At 37.1% G+C, this 18,077-nt stretch overlaps 1 protein-coding gene across 1 annotated transcript; it reads left to right on the plus strand.

The window, feature by feature from the left end:
• Positions 1-377: 377 nt before the first annotated feature.
• On the plus strand, positions 378-7,216 carry LOC137194449 (serine/threonine-protein kinase NIM1). The gene is made up of 4 exons (XM_067606353.1): positions 378-2,849; positions 3,006-3,287; positions 4,524-4,792; positions 5,075-7,216. The coding sequence occupies exons 1-4, from the start codon at positions 2,780-2,782 to the stop codon at positions 5,831-5,833; spliced, it is 1,380 nt and encodes a 459-aa protein (XP_067462454.1). The 5' UTR covers positions 378-2,779; the 3' UTR covers positions 5,834-7,216.
• The last annotated feature ends 10,861 nt before the right edge of the window (positions 7,217-18,077 follow it).

The raw sequence follows: 18,077 nt of genomic DNA on the forward strand, positions 1-18,077 counted from the left end.
CCTTATGATGAGGTTGTGCCAACTGCTGTTGCCAAGGTCAAGAATGAACTTTCAATCTCAAATTGCTGTGTATGTTTTCCACTTTTGGAAATTCTTAAGAATCTACAAAGGTGGTTTTTAAACGGATTATTCAGCATGATGTTTGGGGACATGAAAAAAACACAAATTTATTTCTTTATTTTATTTATTGGCCGAGTGAAACTGGTGTCACATATGGTCCACAAAATGATTTTGCTTGTGAATCTCCCCCAGCCATTCAACTGTCTTAGAATATAGGCCCATTGTGTCTTTCCTTTAGACAGCTTTAATGCCTATTTTTGTCTATTCTCATCTCTCAAAATCTCAGATAATAAAGTAAGTAAGTAACTTTATTTATATAGCACCTTTCAAGAGCAGAGATGTCACAAAGTGCTTCACAGAGGAAATAAAGCATAAACATACATACAAACATGAAACTATAAAAAACAGAAATAGATAGAAAATAGAAAAATTACACAAAGGTAAGTTTAAAAAAATGGGTCTTGAGCTGCTTTTTGAAGGTGTCCACAGAGTCCGCAGATCTTAAATCCAAAGGGAGAGAGTTCCAAAGTTTGGGAGCCACAACCTCAAAAGCATCGTCTCCTTTAGTTTTAGATTTAGAACCTAGATTGAGGAACAGTCAGCAAACTCTGATCAGAGGACCTTAAAGACCTGCTGGTGACATACAGGGCAGGTACCTGACTATGCAGCGCTCTAAAGGAGATCACAAGAAAAAGAAGAATCGGATTCTGAATTTGACAGGGAGCCTGTGAAGAGCAATCAGAATCAGTGTCAACACAAGACCTTTCAGAAGACCTGGTCAAGAGTTTAGCAGTAGCACTTTGGACCACTTGTAAATTCTCATGCTGGAGAAAAGAGAGATACAGTAGTCAAGACGGGTCAGTATAAAAACATGGATTAACATTTCCATCTCTACTTGAGACACATTAGGCCTGAGCTTTGCAATGTGTCCCAGCTGGAAAAAACAAGAGTGAATCAGACCCTTGACATGTTGGACCAGAGTCAGATCCTGGTCCAAAGTGATGATTAGATTTCTTACGGAGGATTTAACCAATGAGGTAAGAGACCCAGGGACAAAACTATAGGAAATAAGGTTTTCTTTCTCTTTTTCTTTCTGTACTGGATGAAACTTTTCAGAACCTACAACTGATGTCACAGCACAGTTTTTTGTCCTGAAAAATAATGAAAATGCTCCTTATTTGACAGTCATTTAACATTTACAATCCCAACTGTTCAAACGCAGCCCCTCTTCCCATTCCATTAAACCTCTCCTCATTAGATTCAGTTCAATACCGCACGTGCTGAGATGATCACTGAGGCGTTGATTGGATTATACTCGTAACATGAACATGCAGCTTATGCATGATGAATGCTAGACAATCCCTGTGTTTAGTCTGGGCAGCAGAGGTTGACCTGAGTGACGAGTAGCAGACAGTGTGTCTGTGCAAACCTTCTGGCCTTGTGTCTGTCTAGTGTCATGGCCACTGTCTGGGTCACTATGTAGCCAGTTCAAAGGGCCACAGTAACACAAGCTACCCTGTGTGTTCATATCTTTTAGCTTTTGACAAAGTAGCCTCAAGTATAGGTTCACAATGTTTCAAGTCTGTCTTTATAACAAAATAGCAGTAATAATTTTTCTTGTTCATACTGGCCATGAGATCCCTTCATAATGCACTTACGATGTAAGTGAAAGTTTATCTGATGCTAATATGTCCAAATCAGTCAAATCAAGTAGATAGCTTTCAAGATTACAGTCTTTTTAGTGCCAAATTCCCTCTGTTATTATTCTTCCACCGCAGCTCAACAGGGAAACACTGTCTGATGAAACACAAAGAGGTCATTTGAAACTAAAAAGACTGTAAATGTGGCAGATATCCACTTGATTTGACTAACTCAGATGGCTGAAGCCTCATATTAGCTTCAGGTAAAAATTTTAAATACTTTTTTCCTCAAAACAAGGATTTTGTCCCTCTTCACTTACATTGTAAACGCATTTAAAGGGGACATTTTAATGGCCAGAACAAACTGGAGGAAAGATTACAGCGAGCAAAAATTGTTTCAGTGTTCATATGGCCACCTGACTGTTGTTTTAAAACAGACTTGAAAAATTGTTAACTTATCTAAATGATGAGAATTTGAATTATTTCAGACCAGCGCAGCAACACAATACATCTGACAAAGTAGAATAAATAATTGGCTAATGCTGTTGAGAGGGAACTGAACCACTCTTACTTCCATTATAACCTTGTCCCAGCCCCTTGACCCCGAACAATAATGATGGTCGCATTGTAAAGGTAATCCTATCAGTGTCCTTTACAACCACCTGCATCCGGCTGGAGATTCATGTCTAGGGGTTAAAGTAGCCTCTGTAAAGCCTGTCTGTTGTCTTGTCTGTGTGGGAGGAGTCCAACACTCAGGGATTACAGGGTGACATATTCTGGATTATACAACAGGAGACAATACCATAGCAGAGGGACAGAGCTTGGGACAAAGAGCAGTGGCACTACAGCAGCATCTGGACACGCAGTCGGTTTTCTGAGGAATATTTTCCTGATGCATACAGATGCTTTTGAATTCACATCATGCAGCTCATGTCTTTTCAGGTTACTTTTTTCCTTCAGTTTTTGGTTTGTGGAAATTAGTTTTCTCTGTAATTTACCACCTTCTTGTCTTTTAAACTTCTCAAGAACTCATATAACAAAGAAAAACAGAGTTTCTTCCAGTGCCTGGGATAGGAATCATGTATTTGAACAACAAAAATAATGCCATCAACACAGAAAGGAGTAAGAAGAACGTAAAAGGGAAAACATGTGAGTACAGACGCAGATCTAAATTTAAATGTTCGCATTTAATGATTTGGATAGACTTTGGTTAAACATATTATGATGCTGTAAATATTTAAATACATAAACATTCCTGTTGCATCCCAAAGTTTAACACCAGTCTGATTCTTCTTTCCTTCTCAGGGGCTCAGCTGAAATCAACTCCACATCAGGAATTCATCACCCTGACTTCTCCAAAAGTTAGGGAAAGGAATAAAAATGTGGAGACAAAGGAGAACATGACGGAGGAACAGGAGGCGATGCAGCGTACCACGTTTGGGAAGGCCCTCTATGATCTGAGCCATTCAGAGAAGGTGATGAATGATCTGATATTTGGACGGCGGGTTGGGCTCTACGAGCTGAGAGGGGAGATCGGCTCCGGCAACTTCTCCCAGGTTAGATTGGGAATACATGACCTGACCAAAGGTGAGATATTCGATGTTTTGCCTTTTACCCCCATTTTCACAGCAACAGTAAGCAGGCAGAACACAGGCTGTAAATGGACAGTTGATGCTCTTTTTTAGTTATATGACTTATTGAAATTGATCACAGAAAATGTCTGATCAGTGTTTACTAACATAAAAATATCAATCTAGTTGGTTTCAAGGCCTGTACAAGAGTTATTGCTATAAATGTTCCAAAGAAATGTTACATTGGCCAGAAAAGGTCACACCCCTTTATATCCCTCCCCAGTAAAACATCTGAAGCACCACTGCTGTTTCAGTTTGGGACTCCCCCAATACCTCCCACTTTTTAGAACAATTACTTCTTAAGTTTGAGGAATAATGCTGGATATAGTTTCTATTTTTCTAACTGTCAAAAAATCCCACAAAGAGACCAAAACCAGCAGTGTTCATCTCTAAACACTTTCAGACTTTCCCAGCATCTCTGTGACTCTCAAACCTTTGTTCGTACTACCTACCTCCTTACTTCTACTTAAGATATGTTTAAAAATGGGTCAGAAATATATACTTTCATATTAAGGGAAACTTAATAATTTCCTCAAACAGCTGGGCACTGTAGTTTTTGGCAAACATTTCTCAAAAAGGAGTATTTGTGTTTATTGGGAACTTCAGTGAGTATTTCCAGCAGCAGGATGATTCATGTAGGATTGACTAAAAATAAACTGCAGTGCTCATGTTCATATTCATCAAGGAAGATGTCATCCAGTGTAACTGTGATTTTAATGTGTGTTTAAAAACATTTTACACAAAAATTGAGTTGTATGGGAAAACAATATAGCAGGCCTTTGCTACAGAAATAATACCTGTTGGATGAGTTCATTTTTATCTTTATGTTTTTATCTTTCCATTGGATTTGTTGACAATAATAATAATAATAATAATTATAATGATAATAATAATAATCATACTAATAATAATCATAATCATCATAAGCATCATAATAATAATAAAACATTATCATCAGATGTATTCAAAATGCAAATGTATTAATGTGCAATAAAAAATGTAATAACTGTCAAACAACACTACTTATGTACACTACTACTTACTCTGAAACAATAATCTAAACATGAAAGGATCACTCTGGCACAGAATTGTAAGCATGAAAATATAGAAGGACATAAATCATTAACAACTTAGGAATAAGATGTGTTTAATTCTTGATGACTCATTGCCCATATCTGTCTCGCCCTGATAGAGAGAGTGGCAGTTAAAATCCTGGATAAGGTGCGTCTGAACAAGCAATCACAGGCACTTTTTGCCTCTGAAATATCTTGTATGGAGAAGCTTGCCCACCCCAACATAGTGCGTCTGTATGAGGTGGTGGAGACGTTCAAGAGGCTCTATCTGGTGATGGAGTATGCCAGTGGGGGAGAGCTGTTCTGTCGGATCAGCACCAGGGGGCGCCTCTCTGACCTGGAGAGCAAGCTTGTGTTTTCTCAGGTCTTGTCTGCAGTCAAACACATGGTAAGTCAGCAGTAGCCTTCAGGTAAATACAGTGAGAAAAATCAAAGAAGTGATACCTAGCACAGTAAAATGATAACACATCATTTAATAATACTTTTTATTTTTTGTATCTAATATTTTAGAGCTGTTGTGTAATGAATCCAGGCAATGATAACACTTAAGAATACAGCTTTTCAGTTGGCTTTGCTTTTTAAAGTTCTCGTACCTTAAACCAGCTGTGCAGGAGATCTTTTTAACTTTCTAATTCCTCTTTAAACATTTACCTCCTTTCTCTTTTCCCAGCATGATAGTAATATCGTCCACAGGGACCTGAAGGCAGAGAATGTCTTCTACACCAGCACCTACTGCATTAAAGTGGGTGACTTTGGTTTCAGCACATTCTGCTGCCAACCTAACGATGTCCTTCACACTTCCTGTGGCTCTCCACCTTACGCAGCCCCCGAGCTGTTCAAAGAGAAAGGCTACATCGGTCAATATGCAGATATTTGGGCTCTGGGTATCTTACTTTACTTCATGGTGACTGCCACTATGCCATTCAAAGCTACCAACACAGGCAGGCTTAAGTGTTGTATCCTGCAGGGTTCCTATGCCATTCCCTCTTATGTACCCGCATCCTGCCAGGAGATCATTAAAGGCCTCCTGAGGCCCGTGCCTGTGGATCGCCTCACTGTGAAACAGATCATGGCCAGTGACTGGATGAGAGGCATTGAGTACCCTCAGGCCTACCCTACTTGTAGCACTACACCCTCCCACCTAGCCGAGCCCTCCTACAACCTCAGCTCAGATGAACTAAATGTTAAGGCAGCTTTGGAGGATCTTGGTATCACAAAGGTTCATCTCATCAACAATGGCCTAGATTTGAGAAGCCCCGTTACTGGGGCTTACCGGATTTTGTTACATCGCATCCAGAAGAGAAGGTCTGTGGAAGCTGTGGGCTACAACCAGACGTGCACCAAAGAGACCCAGAACAGACTCAGATGGAGAGCAGGCTCAGATGGCCTGCTGAATAAACGCCACTCTGTGGTCTGTATCATTATGTAGTTTTTTTCTTAACAGAATTAGATCATATATTTTTGCCTTCTTTCCGAGAATTAAATGAGAACATTGGTGCAACTGTCAGACATGAGATTTATGTTGGTCTCCTCATCCAACTCTTAGAATAAACAAAGCAAATAAGCATTTGCAAAATGTCAAACTGTAATGTCAAACAAAATGTAAATTATTCCTTTAATAGTATTCCTATTGTTGTAGCAAAGCTAAAAAGGGCAGACCTTGGCTTCAGATTTGACTTTGTCTATGAATACATGCTCTCATATTACTGGAAGTCACTGTGGATAAAAGTATAGACCTAGTGGCAGATTCTGTGACCAGACTTGGCACTCTTCTGTCCACTAGCATAACATCTAAAGTTTTTATAGTGTGAGCTACATTTAAACTAACTGAGCATGAAAGAAATTTCACATGGGGGCTGAAAAAGAAGAAATGATCCCTCTTCCAGTAAGGCAACAGGAACATGACAATAACAAAACCACATCCATTTTTTTTTAAATAAATGAGTGAAATGTCAAAGAAAAGTGAGCAATAGCAACGGCCAGAAAGGATCGATTTCATTTCAGTTTTCTTTCCAGATCCAGATTTCTTTGATATTCAAGAGCTTGGACTTGTGAAACATTTCAATCACATTTCCATGACTTTTCCAGGTTATTAATGTGTTTTTGAGATACTGATATCCTTTTCTTCTTTGTTATTTATACTCCATAATAATTTTTCGATGAGAAACAGGAAAAAACTTAATAATAGACTTATTAATAGAAATAATCAAACAAATAAATTAGCAGGCCAATAGGTTACAGGCTATTTGTTTAAAAGGAAAGACAGGGTTAATAACGTGGGCTTAACAATGTGTAACTGCCCCAGAAATTACATACTGACCTTATATTTAAAGGAGGATGAGGAGTCAGTAAATGATGAAATTAGGTTGTTTTTTTATTTCTGTAAAACTAAAAGGGACTCTCTATTTCTGAACTTTCAACTCTTGTATCTCCTTGTGTTTCATACTGTGTGTATCTTTCATTATATTAAAATAGTTGAAACAGTATGTGTATTTGTGTAATTGTAGTGATATTTATTTTTAAAGCATCTCAAGAGGCTTCCTGAATCAGTTCACAGATTTCACTTAGCCTGCAATAGAAAATTGACCTTTACTGATAAAGAATAGACAATTACTAAATCACTACATTTATGGTGCTGCAAAATTGATGTGTCATATATTAGAATAATGTTGACAGGCAAACAATAATTTACAATCATGAGAGCATATTTCACTGCTTGTGGTGCAAGAAGGTAGCTGTTATGACAGCTTTTTGGTCAAATGTGAACGGTACAAAGTATTATGGCAATAAATATAATGTCATTATCAAATTACTTTGTGGTATGCCGTGTTTTATGACTGCTTTCATCTTTCTGTTTCATTTCCCATCGCACACTCTGAAAGGAGTTATGATTTATGATTCCAGCACGTGTGTTAGAACTTGCACAAGACTTCTGTTAACATGAATTTCAAAGGTTTTTTTTTTTTTTTTTTAAGGTGGCAGAGATACAAAAATAGGGAACAAGTCCGTGCTCTGCACTTTTAATGTTTTCATTTCTGTTTTTAGCTATGCTAGCAGCATGACTCTAGGGATAATGATGTTGGTCCACCACTTTGGTCTAGACTGAAATAACTCAACAATTATTGGATGGATTGCCATGAAATCTTGTGAAAGCATTCATGTTCCCCAGAAGATGAATTGTACTTACTTTGGTGATCACCTGACTTTTCCTCTTGCGGTTGTTATTTGTGGTTCGGAGTGAACTATCTTAACAACTATTGGGTAAACTGTCATTAAATTTCCTACAGATATTCAAACTCGTTAGAGGATACATTCTCATGACTTTGGTGATCCTCTGACTTTTCCTTTAGTGTCACATTTTTCACTTATTTGATTAAATATCCCAACATCGACTTCATGGATTGGCACACAATATTGTACAGAATTTCATGGTTCCCAGACGATGTGTCCTAATGACTTTGATGATTCCTTGACTTTTCCTTTAGTGCCACCTGCAGGTTGATACTTTTGGATGTTATTGAAATATCTCCACAACTATTGGATGGATTGCCATTAAATTTAGTGCAGACATTCATGGTCCCCACAGGATGAATTGTACTAAGTTTGATCTTTCATCAATATCTGGTTAAAATTTCAGTTCATCCAATACTTTGGTTTATAACCAAATACAAACAAAACCTTGACTTCCTCAGCTGTACTTTGCATTAAGCGTTATTTAGCAAATGCTAGCATGCTAACATGCTAAACTAAGATGGTGAAAATGATAAACATTATACCTGCCTAAAATCTGTATGATGTTTGGAGTTTGGACGCACTTGAAGGTGTGTCCAAACTGTTTAATAAGATTATACGCTGATGAGGAAGAAAGAAAGCAGCCTAGTAATAAGGAAACTTCAGACCAGATTGTGCAAACATTATAGGGAGCTCAGCCTTAAGATAAATATTTAGACTGTTATTGCTATATGCTACACATTTCTGAACTTTGCCTCACACCATACAATTTTCAGGAAGCTTATTTTCCACAACTCTTCATAATTTTTAAGAAAAGAAAGGGGGTGTCCCTCATCCTCAGAGATTGCGTAAAAACTGTCAAATATCAAATAACACGTATAATAAACTATCAAAGAATGGATAAAAACATTTATGTGTACATAATCTTGTCCTTTTAAATGACACAGAGCTGGAGGTGATTAACAGATTTATTGTAATAATATTTTGTGGAGATGCATATTACAAACCTTTACAGAAATGTATTAAAAGACAGACATTTAATCAATTTAGAAATTAAGATTTCTCCTTTTCTATGACACACATATCATTCAGTCATTTACATTCAACAATTTATGTTTGCAGTTCTACAACTATTTGATGGATATCACATGGACACATGCAAGAAATACTCTAAATATTATATTTATGCATAATTATCTTTTACACTCCATCACCATTTAGATAATTAAACAGCGTAATTATTGTCTTAAAAAGCAAGAAAATGGGCACAAATATTCTCATTGTAGCAGCCATACTATTAAAGGCACTTCAATGTGTGATGGCTGGTCAGCATCAGCTGTTCCACCCTAAACAATGTCATTATTGTGATAAAGCAGAATGAAAGCAAAAGCAATGCTAAAAGATTTCCTTGGCAAACTTCCTTGATTGCCTTCCAGAAGGATGCGCTAACTTCCCCATAAAACCTCTTGATACTTAATGATAAGATATTACAGAGATATTACAATCACCCTCAGCTTTTCTGTCCTTGTAGATGGTGGTGTGAAGAACAAAGACATCCGTTTGAACATCACTTTACACTTATTAATTTGAATTTATATGCCTAGGCCAAAAACTGTCTTCAGTAATCACCTTGTTGTCAATTCTCTTCATCAGTTCTCTCACCCATGTATCCTTTGGGTTTGCGCAAATCATACGGCCCCGCCTCATGGTGAAGCTAAACAATAAGTGATGCAAACAAATATTAATTTTCAATAGCAATAATAGAAAATGTTTTTAAATAGAAACATTAAGACTTCGGGAAGGCTTTTATTGTCTTTTATTGCATGTGTACTTACATTATTGCAGGGATGTTGCAACCTCCATCTGTTTTCTGTTCTCTGTATTTCACTGCATGTTTCTGAGTGCCTTTGCTCAATCTTCTCACATACTTAAAACAACAGTCATCATAGGAAACTGAGGGATCAGAAATCCAGTACAGTACAGTCAGACATATACGTTCCAGTGCCACCACAGTATGTATGATATAATTTATACAGTATTCAAAGTTAATTAAAATAACTCTGCTAATAAAAGGCAATTTATGCAATCAGGGAATGCTGAAGTTCTTAAAGGCCACATCCTCCCAAGCAGGTACTTAGCCAATAAAGAAGCCTCATAGACCCTCACTTTATCTTTGCTGTGTGTTCACAGCTTTGTATTACATGCTGCCTATGTGACACTAATGCCAGATACAGTGCTTTACTATGTCTTACCTTGCGCCAATGCAAGACAGAGACCGGATAGGATCAGCAAAAAGAACAATGTGTTGAACCTCATGGTGCAGTAGGTATAGTTGCAGCTCTGAAAAAAAAAGATGGACGCAAAGAATTAGAAAGTTTACCTGCAATCAACCTTATCGCGATGTGATTATTGTGCTTCAGTTCCTCCCACGCCTTCCCTATTCACACATGAAAGTCTGAACTTTGAACAAATATTTTATGGTGACTTCATTTGTTATCTATATGCATTCTTGAATGAATCTCAGTGCGTTTTACATTGCAGACCATTTTTGCACTTGTTGAATCAAGCTATCATGGTTCTAAAACATTAAAACATTTGTTTGTTGATGTTCACAGATGTTTGCTGTATTTCTGCTTTCTTGGTCTTTTGGTAAAGAACCAAAATTCATTTCATTGAGTAACAGGGGATTATATTATCCTCACAGTTCATAATGCCCTCGTTAAGTCTCCTTTATATTGCTGATAATAGTGACAGCCTAGAGTCTCTGCATTGTGTTGTGATGATGATAATGGCAGACTAATGGCTGACAGTTAGTAGACGACTCCAACGAAGACACACAGACAGCTATGATGTCGATTCAATGATAACTGGTTCTTGCTTACAAGCACTTCAGGATCTGGGGGATACAAGCCCGGTCTCAGTAAAACTATTTAATATAAAAAAAATCATAATCAAAGGAAACTTACAATACTAATAAATGATTTCTGTGACAAAGCTTAATAGCCGTTAAATAACAAATTACAGGGCCAACGGTCTAACCTTGACCAGGATCAAAGACTTACTATATTACAAATTACATAAAAGACACTATTGATACAGATGAATCAGTTCACATAGATAATCACGCTGAATGTCAATATAGTTATAATTAGTAATAAAGTCTCTCTCAGATCAGCTATACATTAATATTTACAGGTTTCCATTTAACAGTCACACACTCACCTGGGGGATACAAGCCCGGTCTGACTTGTTCCCCCGGTGATGGGCTTTATAGCCGCATCGTTACCTTGGATACTGTGTAGCCTAATATTAAATATGAAAGATAAGAACAGCATAAAACACCTTGAAACTATTAAATAAAGGTAAAATTACTAACAAAATTAAAATCTATATTACAAGACTTTTATTAGACAAAATGACCATTTAAAGCTCAAATGATGTATTTAATGCTTGTATACAATTGCTGTTTGCTGATGCAAATAAACAATAATTTATAAAAATCAAAATGTTCACTGAGTCCTTGCTCTATACTTGAAAAATCTGTATGAGTTAAAGCATATAATTGTAACCCTTAACATCATGAAAATGACCCTTTTGGCTAAAACAGGCACATTTATATGGATGCCATACATGTGCATAAAATTAATGTGAATTAATGTGTCCTGTCATTGATAAAGGAAAATAAAAGAAAGTGTTACCAGTTAAATAAATCTTGTTCTGATGGAATATCATGGCCATTACAAAGCAGCATTTATGTCTTTAAAAGACAAATTATTGAGGAAACCTCAAGTAAAAACAGAGTACTGTGTCATTACAAGTTACTCACCTCTGCTCCAGACGTATAGTGAAGCTCTCTTCTTGTGTCTGTCAACCTTTGCAGGCGAGGCGCTCTTATAAAGCAAGGTCTGCAATGGCTGCAATTAATTATGCAACAGAGTCATTGCCATAAAAGTTTCAAAGAAATGCTACATTGGTCAGATAAAGGTCAACCTCTTTATATAACAACTCCCCCCCCCAGTAATATATTTGAAGCACCACAGCTGTTTCAGCTTGAGATCCCTCAAGTGTCTCCCAGCTTGATCTCATGGTCTTCTCAAAAAATTTTGCTTTCAGTTTGACATGCTTGTATTGTTGTTTTCCGGTTGACATTGTGGGTGTAAGTGACATGCTTTTGTGTGTAGCTTTGTATTTTGTCATTGTGTTCTGTGTGTTTTTTGCTTTGTACTGTTTGTTGTTGTGCTGTTGTATGTTTTGATTGTGGGGGACTACAGATGTAAATTAGCTTTGCGCTAACTCTGGTGCAGTGCGTCATTTATGTTAAAATCTGTACACTGTCCCGATAAATAAACACAATACAATTTTTAATGCGATTACTTCTTAAGTTTAGGGAATAAGATATGGATAGTCCATATCAGAACAGACCAGACTTCCCCAGCATCTCTGTGGCTCTCAAACCTTTGTTCCTACTGAAGATATTTTTAAAAATGGGTCCAAAATATATACTTTCATATTTAAGAAAAACTAAATTACTTCCTAAAACAGCTGGGCACTGTAGTTTTTAGCTATATACTACTTATGTACAGTAATACTTACTCTGAAACAATAATCTAAACATAAAAGGATCACTCTGATATAGGATTGTAAGGATCAAAATATAGAAGGACATAAATCATTCACAATCATTCACAAGTATGATAGCTGATGCATTTAGCTCCAAGCACCACTGTACAGTTTCACAGAGCTGCTATCAAGGCTGTAGCCTCTTAGTCTTGTTTAAAGCTTCCTGTCACATTTGATAGCTTTTTTTTCTCCGTGTTCTAATCTGTACTCAAACACCCTTGTAATTCATCATTTGTCTCAGTGTAAAGTGATTTTTCCACATATTGTTTTCCAGTTTCATACTTTCCTTTCATGGTTTTCCCCTTTGATAAAAGAAAGGTTAAGTTTCTGCTCACAATGCCAATCAGCCATTTCTTTTTGCCCCGGCATGCAAAGTGAAGAGCGCAGCACATTTGCCAGCATTGCTGTGATATAAACAAGAAGAAACAAAGCCTCAGCACTGCAATCTTTTTCAAGTTGCAACCCAATTCTTTGACCTCAAAGGTGGTGCATCTTTACTAGTCATACAGACTGTTTCTTTCAGGATTTTTGCCTTTATTTGACAGACAGTGTAGACAGGAAACTAGTCTACACTGTCTGTCAGAGGGGTATGACACATAGCACAAGTCCCCCGGCCAGGAGTCAAGCCGTGACCGTTGTGGTTGTGTGGTATGCACCTTAACCATTAGCCCACCAGGGCGCCCTGATACTCAATGCAATTTTGGATGTCCATCAATAATGTATATGCCATTAATGTAAAGGTAATTATTATATATTTGTCAGGTTATCTATCACCATTGCCTTGGGGCTAAGTTGGCAGCCTATTCAAACACATATTTCAACTGCGTACACAGAAGATTCTCTGGTTTTAAACGTTGATTGCCTTATACTTTAACACTTTTTGTCAATAATCACATAACTCTTACCTTTTCATCACATGTACATTAGCTCAGAGGACATGTTCCTTTAATTAGCAGACATCAGATAATTAGGTCATCAGATAGCAGTGCCCCTATTGTTTGATAACGTTGCTATTGAGGCATATTTTAACACAGGGTTTGTGGTGCAGTGCCTCTGCCAGGCACCAATTTGTGGAAGTCATCAATCTCCAAAGACAACACTGTCAAACACACTGCGTTCCTCACAGTAAGATTTCATCAGCTGCATGTCTCAGCAGTTCCTGTGAATACCAGTGAAAATGAGACATTAAAGTACACAGATCATTGAGTAAATCCAGCACCATATCAGATCAGATACTGTTGGTTGTAAATCAGCACATCGCATCGGACTCACTGGTGTTTTATATATGTCCGCTCTCTCCCTGAAGGTATTTCAATCTGCAGTTTAAAGCGGAACATTTGAATCTTGTGATTTTGCTGATTTAGTTACATATAATTAGCTTTGCATTCTGTGTAATGGAAATTAACTGCAGACAAAATCCTGGAGGCTGTAAAATTTACAGTTACATTGTATGACAGGAAACATACAGAAGCCTACAACGACCATGCTCGCAATTTTTTATAGTGCCGTTATCTCATGGTAATGTGATCATCAACCCATCATCACGGGTAGACAAAAGGTCATTTACTCTTATGACTCATAATGTGAGTCATACAAGTAAGATCAGGAGTGCCGTATCAGTATGTATAGATGCCATCTTGACAACTGTAGCAGTTGATTTAATCTGAAAATGTCAGATCAAGGAGTACCCATTATTATTAACAGCACCTTCATTTAAGTCCAGATGAAACGGCATTTAGGGGATATCTAACTTCCGTATCATGACATATTTCCGAGTGAAACAGGATAGACAGGCGGGACATAACATTAGGAGGACTTTGATTTGAACGTTGAAAAGTGGGCTCTGTGCTGCTAAAAGTTGATGGATGGGTGGATGTCATGATATCATTGTTTGAAATTGGTTGGTTCAAGCCTACGTAAGTACACGTCATATTTTGTTTTACAGGAAGAAAACATGATTGGATTTTAATATAACAATACAAAGAAATTGATTTTTTTGTACTTTTTTTGTCATATATTAAATTAAATAGTTGCACAATACAACTAGGGACGTGATCTAAAAGGGTTAAAAAGGCATTTTTCATTTCATCTCGACTTTAAGACATCTGTGTCATGGCCAAATGGCAAGTTGACTCCTGCTCATAATATGATGGGATGTTTCATGTAGGAGAGGTACCAAACAATACCTTTCAAGCATTTTTATTATATTAGACTTAATGAGAGAAACAAAAGTGGGGTGGAGAGAGGGAAAAAGAGCTAACATGTGACAGATTTGAACCCATGTCCTTGAGAGGCAGGAATGAAGAAATGAGAATGAGCTCCACCCGTGATAAATGTCATAATAAATTATCTCTCGTTATCTTGAGAAATCGGCCTTTTGTTTTCTTGAGATAACAAGATAATTTAACTTGTGAACTTCAGATAAGGGCATTAAAAAATAACTGCGCGCCCATTTTCATCTTTAATACAAAAGGATAAAACAGGAATATAGCAATAAATAAATTAAATATTCATTGACACATTTTCTTTATCAGCTTATTCTGTTTAAGGTCATGGGAAGGTGATAGAGATTGTGCATTTGCCAAGAAGCAGGGAAACAAAAGAAAGCAACACAAAATTTTAATACAACAGCATGAAAATGTATGATTGTATAGATAAAAGGCATAAAAATATCATCTTAAAAGGGGAATAATGTGCGAAACTATGGCATGAAACATGTGAAAAGCAGGCCAAATTTATGCTAAATGTTTAGTAAATCCGTATACATGAATATGTGGAAGCATTACGGTAAATAGTGAATGTGTCACTGCAGCAATTCACTGTTAATGACTGTCTAGATATCAAGAGTTCTGATTTGATTTCTTTTTATTGCACTCCAATAAAATCGGCAGAAGTGAGTAGTTACACACCTGTTGTATTTAAGGTGTAGTACCAATCAAAACTCCAAATTGTTTAATGAGATTATCAGGCGATGAGAAAGAATGAAAGTAGTCTAGTAATAAGGAAACTCGAGACCAGATTGTGCAGACAATATAGGGCAACACATTCTCACTCCCAACTCGTCAACACGGTGGTTAAGGTCTGATTAGGTTTAGGCACAACAACCACTTGGTTAGGGTTAGGGAAAGATCACGGTTTGAGTTAAAATAAAAAATAAAATAAAAATGTTAAGGTGGCCTCGAACCGTGCTGACTCTGTGCTGATTTCCAACTTTCTGCCAACAACAGTACATCCATCCACCGACCCCTCCACCTCATAATAAGAAAGTAAGTCAGCTTATAAAGATGTCATGTGAAGTACGTCACTTCAGAAATCTTGATATGATACGTATTGTTGAAATGTTAATATGCTCCGTATTACAGGTGTTGAAATGTATTCAACGTATCTGTGGTTTGCAGAAACCTACAATGCCAACGTTTTATTCTGGCGACAAGGCTAAAATTTGTCACCTTATATAGATGTCATCGGTCTCATGGCGTCTATTTCAGACGATGTGGGAGCTCAACAGAAGTCTATCGGACTACCCTGCACCTTAAAAAATGACGTTAAAGGGGTACCCAGTGTGTTAAGTGAGAGTGAGAACAGGCTGTATAGGGAGCTCAGAATTAAGGAAAATATTGAGATTGTTATTGCTATATGCTTCACATCTCTGAACTGTGCCCCACGCCATACAATTTTCAGGAATCTTATTTTCGAACTCTCTTCATAATTTTTTAAGGGGGTGTCGCTCTTTTTTTTTTTTTTTTTGACATAATCTAACATGTTTAACAGGAGACTGCTTAAAAAGTGTTGACACATAGAATAAACTATCAAAGAATGGATAAAAACATTTATGTGTACATAATCTTATCCTGTTAAATGACACAGAGCCGGAGGTGATTCACAGATTTATTGTAATAATATTTTGTGGGAATGCATATTACAAACCTTTACAGAAATGTATTAAAAGACAGACATTTAAACAATTTAGAAGTTTAGATTTCTCCCTTTCTATGACACACATATCATTCAGTTATTTAGATCATCACCATTTAGATAATTAAACAGCTTAATTATTGTCTCAAAAGGCAAGAAAATGGGCACAAATATTCTCATTGTAGCAGCCATACTATTAAAGGCACTTCAACGTGTGATGGCTGGTCAGCATCAGCTGTTCCACCCTAAACAATCATCTTGATAAAGCTCTTGATGTTTATCTTAGTTCAGAATGAAAGCAAAAGTAATGCTACAAGATTTCCTTGGCAAACCTCCTTGATTGCCTTCCAGAGGGATGTCCTAACACCCCCATAAAACCTCTTGACACTTAATGATAAGATATTACAGAGGAGGGAGATATGAATGGGGGCCACTGTAGCTGGCAATCACCCTCAGCCTCTCTGTCCTTGTAGATGGTGCTGTGAAGAACAAAGACATCGGTTTGAACATTACTTTACACTTATTAATTTGAATTTAAATGCTCAGGCCAAAAACTGTCTTCAGTAATCACCTTGTTGGGGGTTTTATCGTCATTCTGTTTTGTCTTCATTCTCTCCATCAGTTCTCTCACCCATGTCTCCTTTGGGTTTGCGCAAATCATACGGCCCCTCCTCATGGTGAAGCTAAACAATAAGTGATGCAAACAAATATTAATTTTCAATAGCAATAATAGAAAATGTTTTTAAATAGAAACTTTAAGTCTTCAGGAAGGCTTTTATTGTCTTTTACTGCATGTGTACTTACATTATTGCAGGGATGTTGCAACCTCCATCTGCTTTCTGTTCTCTGTATTTCACTGCATGTTTCTGAGTGCCTTTGCTCAGTCTTCTCACATACTTTAGACAACAGTCATCATAGGAAACTGAGGGATCAGAAATCCAGTACAGTACAGTCAGACATATACGTTCCAGTGCCACCACAGTACGTATGATATAATTTATACAGTATTCAAAGTTAATTAAAATAACTCTGCTAATAAAAGGCAATTCATGCAATCAGGGTATGCTGAAGTTCTTAAAGGCCATATCCTCCCAAGCAGGTACTTAGCCAATAAAGAAGCCTCATAGACCCTCATTTTATCTTTGCTGTGTGTTCACAGCTTTGTATTACATGCTGCCTATGTGACACTAATGCCAGATACAGTGCTTTACTATGTCTTACCTTGTGCCAATGCAAGACAGAGACCGGATAAGATCAGCAAAAAGAACAACGTGTTGAACCTCATGGTGCAGTAGGTATAGTTGCAGCTCTGAAAAAAAAGATGGACGCAAAGAATTAGAAAGTTTACCTGCAATCAACCTTATCGCGATGTGATTATTGTGCTTCAGTTCCTCCCACGCCTTCCCTATTCACACATGAAAGTCTGAACTTTGAACAAATATTTTACAGTGCCTTTGTTTGTTATTTATATGCATTCTTGAACGAATCTCAGTGCGTTTTACATTGCAGACCATTTTTGCACTTGTTGAATCAAGCTATCATGGTTCTAAAACATTAAAACATTTGTTTGTTGATGTCCACAGATGTTTGCTGTATTTCTGCTTTCTTGGACTTTCTTGGTAAACAACCAAAATTCATTTCATTGCTGTTTGGTGATGCAAATAAACTAATGACCATACCAATACTAATGACAACACTAATGACCATTACAAAGCAGCATCTATTTCTATAAAGACAAATTATTGAGGAAACTCCAGGTAAAAACAGATAACATGTTACTGTGACATTACAGGTTACTCACCTCTAATGCTCCAGATGTATTGTGAAGCTCTCTTCTTGTGTCTGTCAACCTGTGCAGGCGCGGCACTCTTATAAAGCACTCATGGGCATTTTGCCAGGTTTCATGT

Source organism: Thunnus thynnus, chromosome 12 (assembly GCF_963924715.1).
Source record: "Thunnus thynnus chromosome 12, fThuThy2.1, whole genome shotgun sequence".
In the NCBI taxonomy this organism is placed as follows: Eukaryota; Metazoa; Chordata; class Actinopteri; order Scombriformes; family Scombridae; genus Thunnus; species Thunnus thynnus.

What these genes read in the sequence shown, in the direction of transcription:
- LOC137194449 (XM_067606353.1), top strand. Translation starts at nt 2,780, where the DNA reads ATGTATTTGAACAACAAAAATAATGCCATCAACACAGAAAGGAGTAAG. An exon ending in AATACATGACCTGACCAAAG is followed by an intron (nt 3,288 to 4,523) that starts GTGAGATATTCG and finishes TCGCCCTGATAG; the next exon opens with AGAGAGTGGCAGTTAAAATC. An exon ending in TGTCTGCAGTCAAACACATG is followed by an intron (nt 4,793 to 5,074) that starts GTAAGTCAGCAG and finishes CTCTTTTCCCAG; the next exon opens with CATGATAGTAATATCGTCCA.